The sequence below is a fragment of the Eptatretus burgeri genome, chromosome 9 (assembly GCF_056783735.1).
Source record: "Eptatretus burgeri isolate ZD-2024b chromosome 9, Ebu_testis_v1, whole genome shotgun sequence".
Taxonomy (NCBI): domain Eukaryota; kingdom Metazoa; phylum Chordata; class Myxini; order Myxiniformes; family Myxinidae; genus Eptatretus; species Eptatretus burgeri.
The window spans coordinates 59443423-59468890 of NC_140969.1; the positions used below are offsets into that span (position 1 = coordinate 59443423).

General features: G+C 40.1%; 1 protein-coding gene across 2 annotated transcripts in view; it reads right to left on the reverse strand.

The window, feature by feature from the left end:
* LOC147020178 (laminin subunit alpha-5-like) overlaps positions 1–25468 on the reverse strand; it is a 189715-nt gene that overhangs the window by 158105 nt on the left and 6142 nt on the right. For both annotated transcript variants that reach the window (XM_085895279.1, XM_085895280.1), the window contains exons 4-14: positions 21109–21261; positions 16234–16351; positions 15961–16076; positions 13008–13178; positions 12399–12499; positions 9467–9573; positions 6521–6655; positions 6060–6116; positions 5683–5820; positions 1953–2087; positions 1011–1145 (exon numbers count right to left, since the gene is read on the reverse strand). In XM_085895279.1, coding sequence (XP_085751405.1) covers positions 1011–1145; positions 1953–2087; positions 5683–5820; positions 6060–6116; positions 6521–6655; positions 9467–9573; positions 12399–12499; positions 13008–13178; positions 15961–16076; positions 16234–16351; positions 21109–21261 — 1366 coding nt within the window. The remainder of the gene's footprint in view (positions 1–1010; positions 1146–1952; positions 2088–5682; positions 5821–6059; positions 6117–6520; positions 6656–9466; positions 9574–12398; positions 12500–13007; positions 13179–15960; positions 16077–16233; positions 16352–21108; positions 21262–25468) is intronic.

The window sequence follows — 25468 nt, forward strand, 5'->3', positions numbered from 1 at the left end:
TTTCACATAAAGCCACACGATTTAGAATTTTTTCAGCCCCTAACCAAGTTTCAGCTTGGCTCGCAGCTTATATTTTGGGCCATGTCCCTTCGTCCATCTGGACCATCGACTCAAAAATGACTGGACACATTTCTTTCCTATTCGGCAAACGTATGCAATAATATCTGAGCATGAGGTTCGTCAAATGATTTGAGGATCAGAGCAAATTTGGAATTTTGGGATTAAATTTTTTTTATGGGAGAGAATATTCCAGGATTGTTCTGTATATGCTTCTGGGAACCATTATTTATTTATACAAGAAACACTCGCTCCCAATGCAAGTGGCCAGGTGGGAGGTGGGAGGGGTCATGTGGGTCATGTGTATATGCAAGTACGCACCATGCGGACAGTAGTGTGTTAATATTATTATTATTATTATTTTTATTGTTATGATTCTTTGATGGTCACAATTATCCCCAAGTTCTTGTGGGGTTGACTGGGGGAAGCTTGTCCCAAGTATTTCATAAACCAGCTGGCCAGGGCCTGATGTTCGACTCAGGTTAAGGGAAGAATTTTGGAATTTGACCAGTGTGCAGGCAATAGCTCAGCTACTCTTCGCGGAGAAGAGTCGCCAAGCTATCGCCTGCACATCTGATGGCCTCCACCATAGTATCTTTAAAGTTCACCAAACAAGGCCGGCAGATGGGATGCCCAGTTTAATGTCCATCCAAGGGACGGCATACACATCGATCAATCACGCTGTCTGTGATACCCTGGGATGACAGTTTATAGCTGGACCGAGATTTGAACCCAGGATAGACTGCTTAGATGTGAGTGTGCATACCTCTAAGCCATCTTACCAGCCTACCAATTTAATTGTGAGCACTCTTACACACTTTGCCATTATCCAGATTTCATAAATAACTTTGTAACAGATTTTCATAAATTCTATATTCGCTCCAAAATATCCAGCAATCTTATTTACTCATGCCAGCAATCCAAAATATCCAGCAGTTTGTTTTTTTACTCACGCCAGCAATTGGGAAAGGAAAAGTGCCCAGCTGCGCAGCGGTCACAGCGTCGGCCATCGATGCTTTGTCGGCATTCGCACTGACCACCACTACCACACACAGAACCAATGGCTCCCACTTGATCACAGTCACAGACTGCAATGACAATGCAATAAGCATCAGGAACAACTTCATATAGTCACAAAAAGTGTTCACATGTACACTATCTGACATCGACATTTCAAATTATTCTCTACGTGCCATTAGCAAGATCAGTTTCACACTTTATAAAGGATTACATGTGACAATCTGGATAGCTCTGTTGGTATTATCTTCACCAAATTGACCCATGTGACCCTGGATTGGATTTTGGGGGTGGGGAAGGAAACAAAGTCCAATCAATAATGTTGTCTTGCTTCCAGATATCAAATCAAGCTTCGACCCATTTATAGATGTTAAACATTCTACAACATCTTTCTAAAGGTATACCTCTTGCCCTTCTGATATATTTTCCATATTCCAGCTTTATTTCATGGATTTAAATGTGGTGTTGAATGCTTTCTCAAAGAGCCCTTCTTACTAATACAACCACTACAGTGGCTCCATCATACTCAATTTGTTGTAAATCTTCAATGAAGATCACATCACATTTGTCCATTAAAGCTAATACAAGTGAAATTGTTTGTTTGTTTTTTGAAAGTAGAAATGTCTGAAATGTTGGACACATTTGAGAAGTTTTCAAGATGCAATGAAACAGAATTAAAAATGTTCTACAAACTTGTGAATAACAGTAATTATAATCAATTATAAAATTATAACTGTCCACTTATTTCCTTCACTAACCTCTGGTGTTAATAAAACCCACCACCCCCTCCTTATGCACTGCTTCACAACCTTGCTCATAAATGTTACGCTTTTAATCAACACCCACAATCAAACCATTAAGCCGTGTCCATAACATACCATTGCAATATGGAAAGGTGTAGTAGCCTGAGCGGCAATGATCACATTGTGACCCTGTGACCTCAGATCTGCAGAGGCATTTGCCAGCCTGGTCACATACTTGGGATGTTGTCCCAGAGGGGCTACACTGGCACACTGCATGCAACACACACCGTCAAGACTATCACAATACCTTCATATCTCTCATCACCAAAATAAATGACTCGCAGCTTAAAAATGAAGTCAGTGGCCATATATGTATCACATATGTAAAAAGTAGCAAAATTTCTGACATTCTCCTCCCTCCCCCCCCCCCACCCCCTTCCATGCCAATCCTTTGGTCTTTTTTCTTATGTCCTCAACACTCCTCTCCTCTCCCTCTTCCAACTCTAATTTTCAAGCAAGATTTTTTTTTTTAAATTTCTGCCTCCTTTCCAACTACCCTACCTTTCATAAAACTAATTATTATTATTAATTTATCACCCTCTCCCCTCCACCTCCATGTGCATATACGATATCAATATGCCCTCTATGATAAAGCACGAGAAGATTGATGGAAATACACGTACCTTCAACTAAACGTGGCTAAGTGCAATGGTCGCTTGGATTAGCAAAAGTGAGATAAACAATTAATCTTGGAGAAATGTTTTGATCTCATGTCTTTGTCAGTGCAAGATAAAATGTATACAGCCGAACGATGAGTTTCACAACTGAGAAACAGTATGACGTAAATGATAGTCAAAATACAAATGTTTCTGGTAAAAAAAAAAACAAAGCATGAAGGTATAATGAAGAGTACACAAAACCCACTTAGAAATGTCCATGAGAAATGCGATTTACTAAGTGGATAGTTTGACTATATTACGTCATTCTTGTATATCGAGACAAAATGAGTTACCATTCAGTTGGTCAGATAGATGTCATGTAACACCCTGCATTAGAGGACAGATAGACAGAAAATGATGGACACACTGGCAGAAGGTATTGTAATTGATTAATTTTGGTTTCGTCTGAGGTGGCTTCGTGAAGTCTGACGTCACCACCAACGTGACGGAGTCTTCGCTGAATATAGGCTTTTGGTTTCTGGTTACTTTATCTAATGTTACACACATCTCACCCAGTACTAGATTCAGTTACAGCTTCTCCTGTCAAAGACATGATGACCAATTCCCCCGCTGGGATTTAACTGATTGAAGCTGTTTTTAATACATTGTGAGAAAATACATCGTAAAAATACATTGTGAGAATTGCGTATTGGTTGTAGGGGTGGACAATGTGATGGTTTGTAAAAGGTGGGTACCAGTGTTTTAAAGCCGAAGACCGAACTTGTCGAGTCATTAAATGTGGAGCACATACATGCATGTGGTGTTGATAAATGATGAGGAACTTTTTCCCTAAAATTTGTTCAGGCTTTGGCCTACCAACTGGACATCCCAAGAAAATTGTGTGTGACATTTATGTCATGGTTACCACTGATCCTATTGTCTTTGGCAATACTTTTGTGATGTCCTACTCCTTACCGTTTTAGCCTGTCCCCAATAGCACTGAGATCACAATGGGTTGGGCTACTACTCAGATTATTGCATGCCTTTACAACTTAGTCAGCCAGTAACTCAATCAAAGCTGGCCTCCAAAGGCAGCTGCTGAATGGGTGTCCTCTGTCGATTCGAGTCTTTTCTTGGATAATCAGAACAACACACAATCTACAAGGCCTTAATCTGTAGCTCAATGGAATACTGCTCTCTTCTATGAACTGGAGCCCCAGGATCACATCAGTCTATCCTGGATTTTGTTAAATCTGAAGCTCTCAACATTACTGGAATCTCCAATGATGAGGCCAAGACACAAGTTCTGTGGCTTTCACATTAAAGGCAGGTTGGTGGCCTCTCAATATCCTCCCACCACTTCTACACTATTGTTGTCTCTGCTCTCTAAGCCTTCTGACCAGTCCCAGCAACTCCAGGATGCAGGAGCTCTTCTAGTAAATCACTTATGGTTGAACTTCCAAAATCCAGGCTGACTGCATACCTCAACTGCTTTGTTCCTCACTTTTTCTGTCTGTGGAACCACCTTCCAATTTCCCACTCTTCTCTCCCAGTCTTCATGCTCAAGTTTTCCCTCATCATGACCCATCATCTTTATTACCCTATTAACCTTTCTTTACCCAACCCTTTCAGTTGCTGGTTTCAGTCTCTCAGTCTGTCTGTGTCTCTCTCTCTCAGTCTGTCTGTCTGTGTCTCTCTCTCTCTCAGTCTGTCTGTCTGTGTCTCTCTCTCTCTCAGTCTGTCTGTCTGTGTCTCTCTCTCTCTCAGTCTGTCTGTCTGTGTCTCTCTCTCTCTCAGTCTGTCTGTCTGTGTCTCTCTCTCTCAGTCTGTCTGTCTGTGTCTCTCTCTCTCTGTGTCTGTCTGTCTGTGTCTCTCTCTCTCTCAGTCTGTCTGTCTGTGTCTCTCTCTCTCAGTCTGTCTGTCTGTGTCTCTCTCTCTCTCAGTCTGTCTGTCTGTGTCTCTCTCTCTCAGTCTGTCTGTCTGTGTCTCTCTCTCTCTCAGTCTGTCTGTCTGTGTCTCTCTCTCTCTCAGTCTGTCTGTCTGTGTCTCTCTCTCTCAGTCTGTCTGTCTGTGTCTCTCTCTCTCTCAGTCTGTCTGTCTGTGTCTCTCTCTCTCTCAGTCTGTCTGTCTGTGTCTCTCTCTCTCTCAGTCTGTCTGTCTGTGTCTCTCTCTCTCAGTCTGTCTGTCTGTGTCTCTCTCTCTCAGTCTGTCTGTCTGTGTCTCTCTCTCTCAGTCTGTCTGTCTGTGTCTCTCTCTCTCAGTCTGTCTGTCTGTGTCTCTCTCTCTCAGTCTGTCTGTCTGTGTCTCTCTGTCTGTCTGTCTGTCTGTGTCTCTGTGTCTCTGTGTCTCTGTGTCTCTGTGTCTCTGTGTCTCTGTGTCTCTGTGTCTCTGTGTCTCTGTGTCTCTGTGTCTCTGTGTCTCTGTGTCTCTGTGTCTCTGTGTCTCTGTGTCTCTGTGTCTCTGTGTCTCTGTGTCTCTGTGTCTCTGTGTCTCTGTGTCTCTCTGTCTCTGTCTCTGTCTCTGTCTCTGTCTCTGTCTCTGTCTCTGTCTCTGTCTCTGTCTCTGTCTCTGTCTCTGTCTCTGTCTCTGTCTCTGTCTCTCTCTCTCTCTTTCTTTCTTTTTCCTGTTTGTTTATTCCCTTGCTGGTTTTGCCAAAAACATTGCCCTGCTACCCCATTGTCAATTTAGCCTTGCTCTTTCATGGGCCTTACTCTTGTGGAGGAAAAATATTGGCCTTCCTTGCTGCGAGGGTTGGTGAACAATCATTCTGGAACTCAACCTTGTGCTTCACCTCTTTAACTGATCAGTTAATCCTTATTCCAGTCCACTCTTTTCTTTGTCGACAAACCACATACTCCTTATGTCTTGAATGAGGACTTGGATGGTCATCTTCTCCAGGTTGTCACCATATTTCCTCGTGCATATGTAGTACTTAAATTTCCCTTTCCGAAACATCACAACAAATTATCTTCTCATCCTGACATAGAAACACCTGGATTTGATAAATTCGGAGAATCTTTGTATCAATCTACACGATGTTAAGAAAATTATTTTTATTATAAAAACAAGTCGAGGTAGTCATGGTATATATACACCTTCTCTTGGCACACTTTTGCTTCTTCACTTACTCATATACATACATAAATACACAAATGCAGGATCTTAATTTTCTCCCACCCTTGTGAAACCAACTTAATTCAACTCACACTGGCATAATGGAAAGTTGAAATAGCCATTGGCACATTTTTCACAGTGCTCTCCGGTGAAACCCACGTGACAGCGACATCGTCCAGTCTCTGGATCACACTTGCCGGCGAGACTTCCAACACCAGCACATGAACACTCTGGCAATTACATGACACATGGCAATGCAACGAAAGACTCATTATCTCTTATTGTAAAACAATTTGTGACAGGAGGTGATTTAAATTTTCTAAAAAATGGGGCCAAAGAGGGATTACAGTAGTAGAGATTAGAGGTTTCAGAATGTGACGTGCACGTTCTTTTTCAGATATGGTCGATATATAATGGTATCACAGTAAAAAGTGCTTATAATCTGTGGTGTCGATGAGAAATTCCTTACTTGTATTCGGATGTTGCTCCGTGTGTTGCCAGGTTTCAACATGCTTTTGTGATCTCACTGAAAGCAAGAGTTAAAAAGAAAAAGAAAAAAAAGAATGAGTGTATGCAATCCAAAACACAAGAAAGCATTTCACATCAATAATTTGACCTCATTCTGGTGAGTCTTCTTTTCACGACCAAAACGTGAATCCATGCATTTCGTCTCATTAAAATTCAGGTTATACTGGATGAACAACTCCAACCCAATGGCTAAGTGCATCACACAGTCAGCCGAGATAAACATGTACAGCTGAGCATCCAACAACTTTGTAAAGAACAAGTACAATGCATTATTCATATATATGAAAAGTTATATTTGAATACAAAGTGGAGATAATTGTTACTGGCTCCCTATAAGAAGGTGTTATAGATGTCAAATTTGTTCTTGTGCTCCATTTTTAATGCCATCCAAATTCTACTCACTTTGGCAATCAGGGAAGCCACGATAACCGTGTGCGCAGTGCTCACAGCTTTTCCCCTCAAATCCTGTGCGGCAGATGCAGTTGCCCGATTCGGCAAAGCAAGAACCATTCGTACCTGGCCCATGACATTGGCAAGCTGGAAAGCATAAAGCAAACAAATCAGCGAACATGCATGCTGCGATAAAGAAAGAACGTACACAACAGATATAACTACCGGCGGGGAATATCTTGAATCAGGCTCGGCAATATTTGTTGATTTGAAGTTGTAGCCTCCTTGGAATATGTTTCCTATCAACTGTTTATATTCTACATAAAAGCAAACAAACTGAATGGACGATGTAGCCAACATGTTATTTTCATCACTAGTGCAAAAAAGAGTAACAAATCAAATTTGCAGCGAAAGGTGCTATTTTGAAATGAACAAAATGTGATTTATAGATTTTGCATCACCTCAATGATATTGAACTGAAATGGTGTTACGACGACTTTCTGCGTTATTCGTAGCAGTTTGCATTCAGTAATACCATACACATAAAGAGGTGGTAAAACAACGTTGGTGTTTGTGCATTTCTGGTTTGCTCGTTATTATTTTAGATGTCTCTTCAGCCTCTGGTCATGTCATCTGCTTAATCAAACATCATCTAAATGCCACCTGCCATTTCAGTTCAACACAAATGTGGAAACAGCACATTCAACACAACAACACAACAACTGCATCATCACAGTGGCAAAAATGGAAACTCTGACCCCAGCTTGCTCAATTCCCCGACTGAGTGGTAATGTCCATAACGATGGAAAAATGGCTCAAATTGGTTAGAGTTTGTCAATAAGAATTATATTAATAACAGGTTGGTAAAGAGGAAATCAACAACATAAACGAGTCCAATTTAGATAATTCATAGGGGTGGGGGAGGGGGGGAGAAAAGACATTTTATATACCCAAACAAAACAACATATTTTCAAATATGTGCAGATAGCTATATTCTTTCTCAATCCACTAACCAACCAACCACCCTCCCTTCCCCCCTTTGCCCCGATCCCACATCACTCTCCCCCAGCATGCTTCTTTTGTCATTTTTCTTTCTTTTTCCTTTGTGAGTGATGTGTATATGGTTGTGTTCTACCTTGCACTCTCTTGTTACCCTCGCCGAAGGAGAGGGTATTGTGTTTGGGTCCGTTTGTCTGTTTGTTACCTCCAGGTCACAATTTTAAACCGAAATGCAACGAAACTTTCACCACATGGTAGAGTGTGGCATAAGTAAGAAGCCTGTCGTTTTTGAGGTCAAAAAGGTCAACATAGGTCAACAATTTAGGTGTAATTTCTAAAATCCTCAATTTTCATCCGGTTGACAAGAAATTTAAAGAGGATTTATATTTCCGGTCAATTAATTCAACCAGTGAATTGTTTTTGAGGTAAGCAAAGACCAAAAGGTCAACATAGGCCCAAGGTCAACAACTAAGATGAGATTTCTAAAATCCTCAATTTTCATCTGATTGACTTGAAATTTGAAGAGGATTTATATTTCAGGTCATTGAATTCAACCACCAATTAATATTGAGGTCAACATAGGCCAAAAGGTCAACATCGGCCGAATTACTGAAATTGTCAATTTTCATCCGATTGACTTGAAATTTGAGGAGTTTCATATTTGGTCATTGAATTCAACCACCAATTAATTTTGAGGTAAAATTTGTTTTTTGGATTTTGCAAGTATCGTGCTCTGCGTGGCTCTTGTTTGATTGTCCGCACAGAACGTTTGTGTGTTTCTCTGCAACCACTTGCCAGATTGAGACAAAATCTTCAACATGGGAGCAACTACTCATGTAGAATGTTATAATCATAATTATGACATCATAGGTCATGTGATGTGGCAGCCATGTTGGAAAAACGGAAAAACTTTGGACTTACATCTCTTAAACTGCACCAAGGAAAAAATTGAAACTTGGCACATGGTAAGTACTCCTGATGGGGAATAAGTTGATTTTTGCATGATGTCATAGTTGCCTTCATTATGACATTATAATTGCAACAATATAACGCTATATCTGATCAGTATGAAAATTTTTGAGGGTCATCTCGGGATAAAATGGTCCACAGAAAAAAAAAAAAAGATGACGTCATCAGTGATGTGATTTGGCAGCCATATTGTTTTTTTGTTTTTTTAAAACGTTCAAAAATCTTCTTCTCTGAAGTGGGCGAACAGATCGAGGTGAAAATTTACAAGTATGTCCGCATATCCATGAGGAACAAAACAATCATACATGTTATGTCATTGGTCACATGGTTTGGCAGCCATATCGGATTGATGAAAAATATAAAACAATGTTTTCTCTCGAACCACATCAATCAATGTGAAACTTCACGATTATGATCTCGTAGTGATGGGGAATACATGTTTTAAACTTCAACTTGATTGGATGCTTGGTCTGCAGCCATAATTATTTTTAAAAATTTGATCTGGGGTTTTTTTTTTATGCTTTTTTGAATAAGGCTCACTTTGCTGTGCCTGGTTGGGATTGAGTGGAGAGGAGTCAGAGTTGGAGTTGAAATGCAAATCCTATCCAGGTTCCTCCTGGTGGCTTCCATCTTTGCTTTTAACTTGTTCTGGTTCATTCTGATTACTCCAATGCAGGGCTGTTCCTATTTGGTCTTCCATTTGATTTGAATTTATTTTAATCCCACATCATGGGTCAAGCATCATGGGTTAAGATCAGCTGTCCAATCAAAGCGGGACGTCTTGGTACCCGGTCATCACTAACTGCCAGCAGTTATAAAGTGGCAGTTCTAGTTATGTCTCATTAATTATGTAACACACCAGTAAATAAACACCACACAAAACTACACAAACACCACACAAAACAAGTCCTGGCGAGGTTCTACAATCTCTGATTGCTCCTTTTCTTGTTTTTTTTTTTTTGTTTTTTTTTAAGAAAAGGATAAACATACGTGTGCAAACGTTGGGTGCCGTGGGTGAAGCTCTTTGCCGATAAAATCCAGGCTTGCATCGCTCACAATTCATGCCTTCCGTTTGATGAGAGCAAGAACAATGAAATCTATTAAAAAAAAAAATACGTAAAAAATAGTAAATTTCAACGCTTTCAAAGACACCTAGTTGAGGTAGTTTGTAATCAGTCATCATTCAGTTACAGAGTGTACATCATTTGCAACATCATTCAGTTACTCAGAGTTACAAACTATTAAGTTGGTGGTTTAATGGAAATTTTGATCATATTGGAGACTTCACCTGGAGACAAATCATTTTGATGTATCTCTGTTATATCTGAACAACAATAATAGAAAAGACATTGAAAATATTGACATGAACACTTTCTGATAATGAGTCTCCTATTTCACATAACATCAAAGGAAAGATACAGCTTCATGACCAATATAGGAATTGTGTTGATATATTTAGTTTCCATTACATTTTAAACAAAGGAGGTAATTCAATGATAATAAATGTCCCCTGCTCCTAATGGCTATAACTTTAAAATGACATCATCATCAGCTTCATGTACCGTGCCCAATGCAGAGTGTTGGTGCTGTCAATGCAGTTACGAGGCTAAAATCCTGGTTAGTTCGCCACTCCGGCTCAGGATATCAAGGGAGAAATTTGGCTATGGTGCCGGCAATAGCTTGCCTACTTTTCGCGTACGACACCATGTGGTTTTTAACGTCACCAACTAATGCTGGCAGACGGGAAGCCCAGTTTAATGTCCTCCCAAAAGACGGCACACATAATGATGAGTATACCGTCATGATGGCATCACAACTGAAGCCCCAGAAGTGCCTTTTTTTTTTTTTTAGCTCACCTCGACTTTAGTCAGGTGAGCTTATGCGATCGAGCAATGTCTGTAGGTGAGTGAGTGAGTGAGTGAGTGAGTGAGTTAGTTGGTCCGTTCGTAAACACTTCAGTCATTATCGATTGAACCAAACACAATTTTGATGAAACTTGGCCACAAGCTTCATATCTGATGCCGAACGAAGGTGTATTGACCGCATCAAAATATGCGCTCATTAAGAGGGTCTATGGGTTATTTTTGACCTCCCCCCCCCAAAAGGTATTTGCTCTCTTCTTCAAAACTACACATACAATTTTGATGAAACTTGACCATAACTTTCATTGCCCTTGATATGCAAAAATTTGTTCACGGCATTAAAAAAAAATTCAGTGTCGAAAGGGGTCTGTGGGGGTTTGAGTGGCTGTTGCTCCCGATCCAGTGAGCTTCAGGACAGGTGGTCCTTTTTTGCATACATGGTCGAGGCTCGTGGAAGAGCTGCTACACTGAACGGATCAGGATGTAACAAGACAAAAGGAACAGTCGGGGGGGTTTGGTGGGTGGGGGGGTGGACACCACAGCAGAGTTGAAGGCCAAAATAGAAGGAGACCTGGACAAACAATGGGTGTGGGGATGAATGGGGGGAGAAGAGGACAAGATGAATGCAGAAGGAAACTCACAGGAGGGAAAAAACTGGGAGTTTTGAAGGAGAAGGGCTTGGGGTGGGGTGGGGAATGGGGTTTGTTGAGGGTAGAAAAGATCATCGTTTTGGATTGGGGACGATCTGAGATTTTGGTGAACATTTGTCTTGAAGACCTGGGGTGAAGAATGAGATTGAAGAGGATGTGGAAGATGGTTCCACAGGTGGGGAAAAAGAGGAATAAATGAGTGGAGGTGAGCATGATCCTGGATTTCGGCAGTTTTTAGATTATAAATACAAAAAGGGGTACCCGGTGGAAAATTAACTTTCACATTTAAAAATCCTGTGAATACATAATTGAAATAGCTGCTTTTTTTGTATCCTTTTCTCACCTGTGTTGCAAGTTGAGCAAAAGGCAGTGTATAATCAGAAATACCGTTTGATAGGGCGATATATCACCGTTATATGAATAAAATGGAAATGCTGAAAAAAAAAGTATTGACTTTCGGAAGCATTTTCTGAATCTAATTGATAGGAGAAAATGGGATTGAATGAGACACCATTATTTTAAGTAAAGAAGAAGATGAAGGAGGAAGAGTTTTTGTTTTAATGTAAATTGAACCAGGCCCATCTATCCTCACCTTACTCAATGATGTCATGCTGTTTGTAGATTGGGCTTGATTAGTGGTATCCCCTATAGGAGAATTGTGGACTCAGGCAGGCAGGGAGGGACAAACGGATGCAGGGACGGACGGACGGACGGGCGCAGGCATGCTGAGACTGAGCTCCTTGTATGTTATCGATTATATTAACGTTTTTGATTATAGAAACTTTTAAGATTATAAAGCAGTTAAAATTTGTCTAATGCAGTGCTTTGCTTGTAAAGCATAATGATATTTTCCCGTGTGTGTGTGTGTGTGTGTGTGTGTGTGTGTGTGTGTGTGTGTGTGTGTGTGTGTGTGTGTGTGTGTGTGTGTGTGTGTGTGTGTGTGTGTGTGTGTGTGTGTGTGTGTGTATATATATATATATATATATATATATATATATATATATATATATATATATATATATATATATATATATATATATATATATCTTATACGAGAAATTAAAATTATAACAAACTATTTTCTCAATAAACAGCTAGTGTCAAAATTATTCTGCTTGACATGAAATGGGGAAGGTTAGAGGTCAAGTATGTGTTCGACACAATGTGAAACTTTGAATGTGATGCCTGGTCATATGTTCAATACATAAATGTCTCATATTTTTAGAGGTTATTAAAGATATACAAATATAAAGCTGAATGAATTTTCAACCTCCCACTACCATCTTTTCTCTCTCACCCCAATCTACCTTCCTCCATCTCTTTCTTTAGCCTAAGTTTTCTTGCATCATCAACCACGATTGCACCAGAATAATGGCAAATGAAAACAAAACAAAAAAAACCACAACCTACTTGAATGGGTCATCTCGATCAAGGGCAGTACATGAGCTCGCATGATCATGGCACTCACAACTTCCCAGCACCGCTATCTCTTTCACACTGTAGTAGTAGTACTGATAAGGGAATGAAAATGTGGAAGATAAGAAAAAAGCTATAAATTTCACAAATTTTGCACACAGAATCATTTTGTAATTGTGTGTGTGTGTGTGATTATATATATATATATATATATATATATATATATATATATATATACATATATATACACACACACATATACATATATATACACACATATACATACATACCACACACACACAATTTTGAAACATTTAAAAGGCATGTGCGTACGTACACACACACACACACACACACACACACACACACACACACACACACACACACACACACACACACACACACACACACACACACACACACACACACACACACACACACACACACACACTCCCCTTGTGGGGTCAGGCAGTGAGTTTCTGCACAAAACAGTAATCTCAATCAATTTTGTTTGCTTTGTCAGACTTTAACAGAAACATTTATCATTTTTTTGATGACCAGTCAACGAGAATAGTATTATATTGATAGTGATGTAATGCTCACTCGTTTAATTGCTGGGTCTCTCTCATGTTTGCCTTCTTTATGTCCAGGCAATGTGTCCATTGCTAGAAAGCGAAGCCTTAAATCAGTAGCCTGTGTAAACATTCGTAATTCCAAAGGAAGTTGATTTGAGGTAGATTCCATCTTCCAGGACCTCAGCAAAGAAACCACCACCTGCATTCGACAGGATCATATTCATTCAGAAATGTCATTGGAATATCCAGGGGAACCTGGTAGCAATCTTCTAATACTTATCCATATATATATATATATAACTTATATTTTGCTTGTAGCATAATATGACAAATATCCGCTACATATTTTGTGTCCTGTTGATAGGAAAGGGTGAGTGGGTCAGCAATGCAAGAATGATGGAATTGATGGTGTGAGTACAAATACTGTTGTTGATCATACCAACAATGCTGTGTTAATGTATCAGAGGCAAAATTAATTCAAACTTTAGTCCTGATGTACAAGCTGACAAGTCGCAGTTATAAACCATCAACCTGGTGTTTCGCAGGTAGGGCGAGACATCAATGTGTGTGCCATCCCTTGGGTGGATGATAAACTGCGCTCCATCTGACAACATTAGTTAGTGGGCGTCAAAGATTCCACGGTGTCCTTCGGGAAGAATAGGCGAGCTAATGTCGGCACCTTGAACAAATTCCAAATTCCTGCTCTAACCTATAGGGGGCACTGCATCAGTGGCACTACATATTACAAAAGCCTGCTCAAACCCAGTCAATGATGCAACCAGCAGCTAAGTGTTGCATATGAACGGAAGAACGGTGGAAAGCTGGCAAGTATCCTGCATATAATGGGTAAGGTTAGAGGTCAAGTATTTGTTATTCATGATCCAATGGTAAACAGTTTGGAAGGCAGGAGGAGGGGCTTGTGTAGTTCGGGTCTGTATAAATCCCAATCACCAACATGTAATGGGTTAACATTTAATGTATATTTGCATCAAACTTTTTATCTTATTTTTTTCATTAATGTCATTTGGAATATCTGCAAAGTAAAATGGATGCAATATTAACTGGATTAATCATCTCACGAGGTTAATTTTATCATGTTTATTACCTGTGCGGTATTGACCATTTGGCCCATTATATCTATGTCCCAACTTGTCCCTGACTTAACCATTGCAGACCCTCTTCCTACCCACCACCACTTGCTTTCCTAATAAGTTGCTATGAAAGATAAAAGACATGGATATCCTTGATTTAAATCATGTTTATAAAACCATATTGCAAACAGTTAACAAGGTATATGATAACATTTTGCTTCAGTGCGAATCAGCTGGAATGTATAGACCACGCCCAAAAAGGTGATTATATAATCTTTTTACCCACTTTATTATATCGTTTGCTTATTAGTAAGATAATTCATTTGAGCAAGAAAGTGTGAAGTTATAAGTTTGGCAAAAATATTGGAAAGGCTCATTTGTTCCGAGAAAGGGCTAGCAATTGAAACATCAGCTGTATACTTCACTTCCCACTGGGGTAAACACACATACTCCTTTCTACTCTTTGTTAATATAACCCATTTGAATATACAGGAGATTTGCTGGAGAGTTAAGAGATACTTGTATCCATTGTGCAAGTGTGTTAATACTCATGTGAGGAGTGAGTTTGAAAATGAACATCAATTGGTAATGGATGATGAACTTGCTGTGCTCATGTGCAACTAATATCACACAAACAAACACATACACGCACGCACGCACACAAACACAAACACAAACACACACGTAAGTTCTCCAACCTAGTCCAAGCATCATGACGTCACCATCACAATGGGTTCATTGTGATCCATAGGGGGGGGGGGGCTCCTGCAGCATTTTTAAAGACAGAGAGAGGGAAGAGTACAGATGTGAACATATCAGCACAATGCCGTGCCCCTATCGTCTGCCATTACTTTAATATCCTTTCCAATTATTGGTAGCTCATCTGCTGGCTGTATCTCGCAAGGCAATGAATCCAGTCCCATTACAGCAATTATCTCTGATCAAAAATGTCGCCTGCCACCTGAATCCATTTTGTGCAATCACTGCATCAATGTACAGGATATTTCAGCAGCATTTCGGATCATTTTTGAGTGTTTGGAAACAATCATTCATTTGTAATTAAAATTAAATCATGTAATCACAGATAGGCTTATGGGTATATATACATACATACACATACAGAGTGGTCTGGTGATGAGGAGACTGAACTGGAATCACAGAGATTTTTGGTTCAAATCTAATGGAAGGTAACAGTATTAAAAAGTTGTGTTCTAAGCTTCTGGAAACAAGTTGTATGAGGACAATTACCAATTCATGATTGTGTTGTCAGGACAACCCCAGATGGCAATTTAATGAACTTTGTAGAGGGAGTGATCTGCCCTTGCCATCTCTTCTGGTTGATATGTGACATCACAACAGAACAGTAGTTGACTGTTCATGCCCTCAGGTAAACTTTGGATGGGCACTTGTGTAAAGTTAGAGTTACACTTGTGTAAAGCACAGCACTGGGTGAAGTAAAGGTCCAAAGGGACGAGGATGTGAAAGCAGATGCATTGTTCCATCAAATATACAGTACCATGCCATCATTAGTCGTTTAATTGAGGCTGAAATGCTCTCTTTTCGTGTGCTGAAGGGTTTTTTTGTTTTATTACAAGCATGTACTAACAATCAGGTAAGGAACCACACAGCTTAATTACAGAACAACTCACCATTACCAGGAGGCAACGCCTGCACTAACGGCACATCACTCGGTTGAACACAATACACCATCTGGCAACTTTGCTAAATTATATTGACAAAAACACCACATGTGTATTGTATTATACTCGATATTAAATAATTATCAAGTTATTTCAAGTTTGTTGCAATGTTCGTTTTCAGATACAATGGACTGGTGTCACATGATAATCCTCCCTCTGACTCCTACCCCCCATTTACTACATTGCATACCAGATTGTTCTCAAGTAGTGCATTCGAATATTCTGTGTTGCAGATAACTTCATTGCCTTGTTGTGACAATGGAGATCTTGGCACCCCAAAATATTCCACACACTCCTTGCTGGAGCCTGTGTGATACAAGAGAATGAGAGCTGAATACAGGACCTGGACCACAGTCTCGGAGTAGAATGGACAATGTTATTTGCAATCGGATGGGTCTTGGCCTGAAACTGGAATAGACATGAGTGACGTAGGATGGAGTGTAGATCTGGAATTGATGCTTGCCTGCAAAGAACTGCCAAGGTGAGAAGGTCTTCCCAAAGTCTGTGGATCTCTCAATAACCCATCGCCGTGGACGGGGTGCAAGTCCAAACCAGATGCTCACCTTGGCCACACGAAAAAGCTGGGAGAGAAACAAAATACTGTTATTAAAATTTTTTTTTAAAGGTAAGGCAAACAAGGGAGGGTGTGAAGAAGTTCAATGCAGTACAAACGGGGCATTACCTTACCCATCATGTCACCATCTCTGGACCACTGAGGTGCTGGCTTACATTTGAAATGGGTCTGTCACACCGCGACGCTATTCCTGACATCAATATAAGAACATCAGCCAGATTTAACATTTAACGTTTCATATTATAATAGAAAATCCGACAAGGTTTTCTACTTCTCCCCAATCTCCCCTGATTTGTTCCAAACAATGTGACAATGCCAAATGTTATAGCTCGTTCATTCTAGTGCAGCAAAGTACCATGATGTTTGAAATCGATGCCACTCTCACAGCAGCATTACGAAAGTTGTTTCACTGTAATGAGGAATAAGTAAATAAATAAATGTTCTCGGTTGTACAAATTTAATATCTCACTTTAAATCCTGACAATTAATCAACTCTTGAATTATTCTTAGTTTTATAAAATGGGAAATATTAATTTTGCCTCAAAAAAAAAAAGGTAAAAGAAAGAGCAATTAAATCATTGACAAATTCTCAGCATTCCCTCAACAATGGTTGCAGATGAAAGATTTTAATCTCAGGTGTGCAGTTTTGAAATGCAGTCACAAATGAAAATTGTTGGTGGTGTTGTCGTTAAATCAATAGCCATCCAAAGTTGATTCGAACGTATAGTGCGATAATTTACAGCATTTGTAAATCCAAGATCGTTACTCATCATCTGTACACAAAAAATTGTTATGGTTTTGTGTTACCTATTGGCATATGCAGCATTACCTTTACTTTCACAAAACATCATGTGCTGTAAGTGGGGGCAGAGCACGTAGCAGGGCTGTAACCGAAGGCAGATTTTTGTTGTAGGCCTCAACATTTTTTTTAATGTAGGTCAATCAGATACTTTCAAAGGCATGAAAAATCTAGGAATACTCGAAATATATGTTTCTGAATAAATATTTCTCGTTTGTAAAGGCCAGAATAATACGAGAATAGACTTCATTGGTAACACAAAGCAAAAAGCAAAATATATTCATCGGCTCTGAAATTTTGGGTAGGACTGGCCAAACTAGGGCTTGGCCTAGTAATATTTTCAGAGCCTGTGGATATATTTTGCTTTATCAAAGACCGAGCCTACCAGGGCTACGGCAATGGTGGGAGGTGAAGGTGTGTATTTAATGGGTTAAAATGGCATGGGCCTTCCGGCAAAAGATTATATACTAGTAGATAAACATCTTCTCATCATAGTGGAAATTGCTGACATGAATCTCTCGAGGTTATACTACTACGACTACTATACCTATTTAACGGCACCAATTGTTTGAACAATTTTGGGGGGTCGGACAGGGAACGTTGTCAACCGAGGTCTTTCACGAACCAGCTGGCTAGACCTGACGTTCGGCTGAAGGTGCTGAAATTTGTAAGTTGTTCAGGATGCCAGTGATACCTCACCTAATCTTGAAGAAAAGACACCGTGCGATATTTAACTTCCAACTTATGTTCGTAGATGAGATACTCGGCTTAACTTTCATCCGAGAGATGGCGCACTTTGTAATGCAACTCCATCCCTGTGAAGCAGGTGAAGCAGTTTGTCGTCGAGCTGTGGATCAAACCAAGGCTGGACAGCTGAATGGTAAATGCTTTAAATCTGAAGCATCCATTCAGAACTCTCTGTAAGCTATACTCTGGTATAAAATTAGCTTCAAGTATTTCCAACTTAGAATGATGTTGATGTCCAAATGTGTTTACCAATGATTGTATTTTCTCCTGTTTATTCCCAGATTGTTACTCTGATGTGTTTCCTCTTTCCTGCAATGAATATAAGTAATAAAGTGCGACACTAACAGTTTTATAACTGTGCCAAATCCACACCTATGTTTGCATTTCTGTAAAGGATTTATCAGTTGAAAACATGTGCAAACTTTTCTGATACAATTTGATTCCTAGCAAAGTAAGATCCAGTCAAGGCATGAGCTTTCATGATCAAAACCAGTCTCAGTAGCATAATGATTGGAGCATCTATTCTGAGTCTGCGAGAACAGCAGTTTGAACCCAACACCGCTCGAGTAACACCAACGACTTCGAAAATGGTACGTGCTGCTTCGTTGCTTGATGCTCAGCATATAAAAATGGATAGAGCATGGACAGACAACTATAGGTTGGCAGCCATTGCACAGTTGGTGGGCCTCATGGCCTCCTCTTGAATTAAAGTACCTTGAAAGGGAACTCATATTTATTTATTTATTTATTTATAAAACCACCTGTTCTTGAACCTGGTGCAATCACAAGCCTTGGATGTCATTGAGGTCTCTTGACAGGTAATGAAAATGCTCTCCTTTATGAACTCTGCATGCACTTTACCCCCAACTACTTTGTACCACCTTAAATTGGAAGGGTCGGAAAATCAACACATTATTTCATTATACTAATTTAATTAATTTAGGCAATTACTCGCTCATGCCTCCTTAATGCATTTCCAATCATTATCTTATGATAAACTCGAAGTATGTGCATTTGAGTTAATGTGGTATCCATGGTGGAATTTGATTTGATGTGGTATCCGTGGTGTAATTTGATTTGATGTGGTATCCGGAGTGGAATTTGAGTTCATGTGGTATCTGTCATGGAATTTGATTTGATGTGGTATTTGAGTTCATGTAGTATATGTAGTGGTATTTGAGTTTATGTGATATATGTAGTGGTATTCATAGTGGTATTTAAATTCATGTGATATATGTAGTGATATTCGAGTTCATGTGATATATGTAGTGGTATTTGAGTTCATGTGGTATATGTAGTGGTATTTGAGCTCATGTGATGTATGTAGTGATATATGTCATGGTATTTGAGTTCATGTGGTATTCATAGTGGTATATGTAGTGATATTCGAGTTCATGTGATATATGTAGTGGTATTTGAGTTAATGTGGTATCTGTCGTGGTGTTTGAGTTCATGTGGTATCTGTCGTGGTGTTTGAGTTCATGTGGTATCTGTAGTGGTATTTAAGTTCATGTGGTATTCATCGTGGTATCTGTAGTGGTGTTTGAGTGAATGTGGTATCTGTCGTGGAATTTAATTTGATGTGGTATCTGTAGTGGTATTTGAGTTAATGTGGTATCTGTCATGGAATTTCATTTGATGTGGTATCTGTAGTGGTATTTGAGTTCATGTGGTATCCATAGTGGTATCTGTAGTGGAATTTGAGTTCATGTGGTATCTGTAGTGGTATTTGAGTTCATGTGGTATTTGTAGTGGTATTTGAGTTTGTGGTATCTGTAGTGGTATTTGAGTTAATGTGGTATCTGTAGTGGTATTTGAGTTAATGTGGTATCTGTTGTGGAATTTGATTTGATGTCGTATCTGTCATGGTATTTGAGTTCATGTGGTATCTGTAGTGGTGTTTGAGTTCATGTGGTATCTGTAGTGGTATTTGAGTTCATGTGGTATCCATAGTGGTATCTGTAGTGGTGTTTGAGTTCATGTGGTATCCATATTGGTATCTGTAGTGGTGTTTGAGTTCATGTGGTATCTGTAGGTGTATTTGAGTTCATGTGGTATCTGTAGTGGTATTTGAGTTCATGTGGTATCCATAGTGGTATCTGTAGTGGTGTTTGAGTTCATGTGGTATCCATATTGGTATCTGTAGTGGTGTTTGAGTTCATGTGGTATCTGTAGGTGTATTTGAGTTCATGTGGTATCTGTAGTGGTATTTGAGTTCATGTGGAATCTGCAGTGGTGCTTGAGTTCATGTGGTATCTGTAGTCGTATTTGAGTTCATGTGGTATCTGTAGTGGTATTTGATTTCATGTGATATCCATAGTGGTATCCGTGGTGGTATTCGAGTTCATGTGGTATCTGTCTGAACAGCTTTTTTTCCAGTATCTATGGTTACCTGTTTACTTTTTGTAAGCGGGTTTACATGACAAGCAGAATGGGAATTTGAGGCCAAGCATTCCATTGAGAGGCGTGCCATCTTTCTTCCGTGTATATGACTTTAGACAAAAAAAAGAAAATCCCGGCAGGTTTTTGGATAGCCCAATAATAGTCCACTGCATTAAAATTGGCAGGGAAAGAGCAAGCCATAAAGTCCAAACACAGTTGTCCAACTTTACATATTTTTATACCGATTTTACCTCTTTGGTCTTTGTTATATAAATTTTGGTGCTATTAGAACCCGTTAACTTATTATAACATTTGAAACCCCCATCAGATACACTGGTACTTTCATCCACTGATGAGGTCAGTCATCAACAATATGAAACATCAGAATCCTAAATAGGCCCTGACATGAATAGCCAACACAATGGTGATTCCGTGAAAGTAACAGAGGGGTGGTACATCATGTCGATTTTAAAGAGGCATAAAGCAAAAAAGTTTTAACCCAGCTGAATTCACAGGCAGCGAGCAGGCATGGTGGAAGAAACATTCCTCGAAAAATATGCGATATGCACTGGCACGTCTCGTGTGGTTATTCATAAAGCATTGCTGCAGCAAGCCCAGGCCCGTATCATTGCAAGGTGGTAAATGCTTGGTCAGCCACAAGCATACACCCACATCTACTATCCCTTTTCACACCTACCAGGACCGTTACATGCAGGCAAGTTTGATGAAGGTAGTAAATGCAACCAGCAGCAGTTTCTTGACAACTTTACTTTTGGCCAAGAAAACATGGTTGTAATTAACATTCCATCATGTACAGATGTGGAAAGTCTACTTACCTGCCCAAAGGCAAGGCTCAGGTTGACAGTTTCATATTTTGAACCGAGTGAAAGTGGGGGACTTTGCCAGCCACGATCAGTACCATCAGTTACACTTGTAGCTGGATATGACAACTCGGTGGATCCAGCCTCACACACTTCACAAACCTGGCCCTGGATAAATAAATGAAAATAAATACCAAATTATTATCTCTCAGCTCAGAAATAATAACATTATCATATTACAATTAAAGAAGAGTAACTCAGCACACTTCCCCCTTAACTGTCAAGGGGCTTGAATCACATCTGAGCAAAACTCGCAAATGATGGACATTATTATTGAACTTGATGCTAATTGGATAGCTAATGGGCTGTCACATTTACATTGTGAATAAAATTATCACTTGGAATATATTTTGTAAAACTCCAGCTTTCATCCAACATCAGAGCAAAATTCAGTTTTCTTATGGGGTGAATGTAAAATTGACCAACTTTCCCCATTATGTCTCTTCCTGATGTACAAACATCATGGCAGATAAATAATAGACAGAAGGTTCAATGAGGCTTGAACAGGAAATTGGATTTTGTAGATAAATTTACAGTGTTTCAAAAAGTATGATACAACTTTGCCTTCCTGCCATTTCTTTGTTTTTTGACCGATACCGTTTTCCTTTTCAGGGTTTGATGGTGTTATCGTGGTATGTGTTCGCTGGGATTTCTAGCTCTGTATGCCATTGACAGTGAAGCAGAAGACAAAAGTGGTAGCTCTGTGGTATGAGACTAAATCATATGTAGACATCTGCTGGAGGTTCTACCGGGAATACGACCTCAGAACACGTGATGGACCCACAAATTGTGCCAATGTATTGTGAAATGTTTTGAGCACAAAGGTACAGTGCACAACCAGAGCAAGGGCAAGTGGCAGGCTAGCATCGGTAACCAAGAGCCAAGCCAACATCGACACCGTGTGGGATTCTACAATGGACAGTCCCAAGAAGTCCCACTGCCAATACTCCCAGGAGCTTGGCATCGAAACAAAATCAGTTTGGCGTATCCTCACGAAGGAACTGAAACTTTTCCCACCCATCACCTCTCTGAGGCATAAACCGAGTCAAGATGACATGAGAAGGAGACTTTATCTGTGCAATTGGCTCAGTGACAGGATGGAGTGGTACCCAAACTGGATCAACCTAATCTGGTTCAGTGATGAAGCCCATTTCCACTTGAACGGTGCCATCAACAACCACAACAACATTTTCTGGGGGACAAAACCACTTGAGGAGATCACTGAGAGGTACCTGAAAGAGCCGTAGGTCACATACTTCTGTGCTTTCAATGCCAGATGTGGAAAAATAGGACCTTACTGGTTTGACAATGACAACAGCAGGACAGTGATTATCAACGGTGAGAGCCACTCGGCCATGCTCTAGAAGTTACATAATAATCTAGCATTCCAGCTCAAAAGGACACCCCAAACTAGCTCAGCATGACCTGGTTTATGCAGGATGGTGCTCCCCACATACTGCTGGTGACACCATCACTTTCCTGCGACAGCTCTTCAGAAACTGCCTTATTGCTATGGGTACCATTCATGACTGGGCACCACATAGCCCAGACTTGAACACTCTGGACTACTGGTTCCTGGAGGCTGCCAATGGCTATGTCTATGCCAAGACAGAGACTGGATGATCTGAAGATGATCTCTGCCACACTGGATGATCTGAAGCAGGTGTCAGTTTACCTCCAGGCAGTGCCACATGAGACCTACAGGAAAGTTGGACAGAACTTTGGAGTCAGGATCAATACCTGTCTGAACTACATATTTTTCACGTGGAAGGGCACACATCGAGAATGTCAATTAGAAGGATTTTGCGTAAATGCCAATTTCAGACCTTGGGCTCTCACCAACTCCAGCAGTGACTAACTGCAATAGCAATCAGTGATCAAAAATACCATGTCATAAGGTTTTTCAAGAAATGTTTTGTTTTAGTTAAAGTTCCTGAGGCTAATGTTTCTTTGTAAATTAACATTTAAAGTTGCATAACTCTTTTTGAAACAGAGTGTGTGTGTGTGTGTGTGTGTGTGTGTGTGTGTGTGTGTGTGTGTGTGTGTGTGTGTGTGTGTGTGTGTGTGTGTGTGTGTGTGTGTGTGTGTGTGTGTGTGTGTGTGTGTGTGTGTGTGTGTGTGTGTGTGTGTGTGTGTGTGTGTGATGTTGTCCTGTGGTGTCACTGAACAACTCCCTCAAACTTTTCTGAAGTCATACCAAACTTCTGGGATGCACCAACCCCTCCTTTGTGTATGCCCTAAAGGTAGTTTAACCCCCATTGGACTTAGTCTGAAACGGGGGCTTATTATATGGATTTGACTCGATTTTTGTATCCGTGCATGCTTGTGTGCATGCGTTCGCAACCATATCTCGGACATGCATTGACTGATTTTATTCATATTTGACATATAGACAACAATGATGGTCCACATATGCAAGTAATTTTTTTCGACATCAGATCCAAGATAGTCGACTGGCCATCTTGGATCAAATTTTAAGGCCATTACAGTTGTAAAAAAGACCCCAGTGTTGAACACGTCCTCAACCATTTCTCAGACAGGCATTTACTGATCTTATTCAAACATGGTCCACAGATAATGAATGATGGCTTACATATGCACGCCGTCTTTTTTCGAGATCAGATCCAAGATGGCTGACTGACGGCCATTTTCGTTGTGAAAAACCCGATATTGAACACGTCCTCAACCATTTCTCAGACAAGAATTTACCAATGTTGTTCAAACTTGGCAAACAGATAATGAATGATGGCTTACATGTGCACATAATTTTTTGTTGAGACTAATCCAAGATGGACGACTGGTGGCCATTTTATTACTTAAATGTGTCCCCAATCATTTCTCAGACATGCATGTTCCGATTTTGTTCAAACTTGGCACAACCACGGGTAAATGATGGCATACACGTGCTCCTCACTTTATTTTGCAATATCATCAAAGATGGCCGACTGATAGACCGGCAGCCATTTTAGTTGCACATAAATATGGGCTAGCCCTTACATTCAAACAGCAAAATTACAAAAACAACGGGAACGATGATATTTTATGTCTTTTTTACTGGTTTTTTTAATTTAAATCTTTAACTTCAATCACTTATAAAAATGTAATATCATGAATATTACAAATAAATTTGCAAAATAAATGTTTAAATTATGCTTGGTGTAAATCATGACAACACGGAAGCTCACGTACAGTACTTATCTTCAGTTAAAACAAGTCTGTCTATAGCGGTGCGTTATGAGGAGTTTTGAATTGCACAGCAAGAGCTCTTTTGAATTACAAGCAGGTGAGGTGTTTTTACAAACATGGCAGTTCGGTTGCAGTGTTTTTAATAACATGGTTGTGGGGAGTTTTTAATAACATGGTTGTGGGGAGTTTTTAATAACGTGGTGGTGAGGTATTTTGAATTGTGTGGCAATGTGTGTCCCACTGTAGCGAGTACTGTAGCAATGTGTAGCGAGGTGAGCGATGTGAGCCAATCCACGACAAAGTATATTACAAAAACACACACACACACACACACACACACACACACACACACACACACACACACACACACACACACACACACACACACACACACACACACACACACACACACACACACACACGGATCCAACCTTCGCAGGTTCCGTGTATTCGCGGTTGATAATTTGCGACATGCTCCTACATTTGGGGGAAATTGCCCCATGAATTCATGGTCTCCGTGGCAAAAAAAATTCTCAAGCCGCGAGCATAACAGTTTGAAAGCATATCTTCCACAAGCCACACATAAAGCAGCTGGATGTACATACAGTACAATACTGTATATACGCAAAAAATGTCTTCCACGAGCCACGAACATAACCTGCTTCCTGTACGTGTATTGCAGCTTCGCGGGATAAACATAGTTTTGTGGGATAAACATGTGAGCATCTTGAATGAAAGGGTAATCGTGTATTCGTGGTCGGAAATATTTTAAACTTTAAAAACTTTCCCATTTGAACCAGGAACAGCAGAAAACCAATAATGTTATCCCTTGTCCCCATTGTAGCAATTCCCTCACTTTGGTGGTGTCGGCATTTGCGGCCTTTTTCATGAACCAGGAACTGCTGTGAACCGATAACATTACCCCCTTGTCTCCATTGCAAGATGACAAAACACTCGTGGATTTTACCCCGACACTCGCGGATTTTCGTCCATTTCCACAGCATTTTTGCGAGATTTTCCTTAACATTCGCGGAATTTTCACGGGTCGGGAATCCTGGGAACCGATCTCCCCCATTTCCCATTGAAACTATCCATCCATTGGGACCATAATCTGTGCAGACCATTGGTG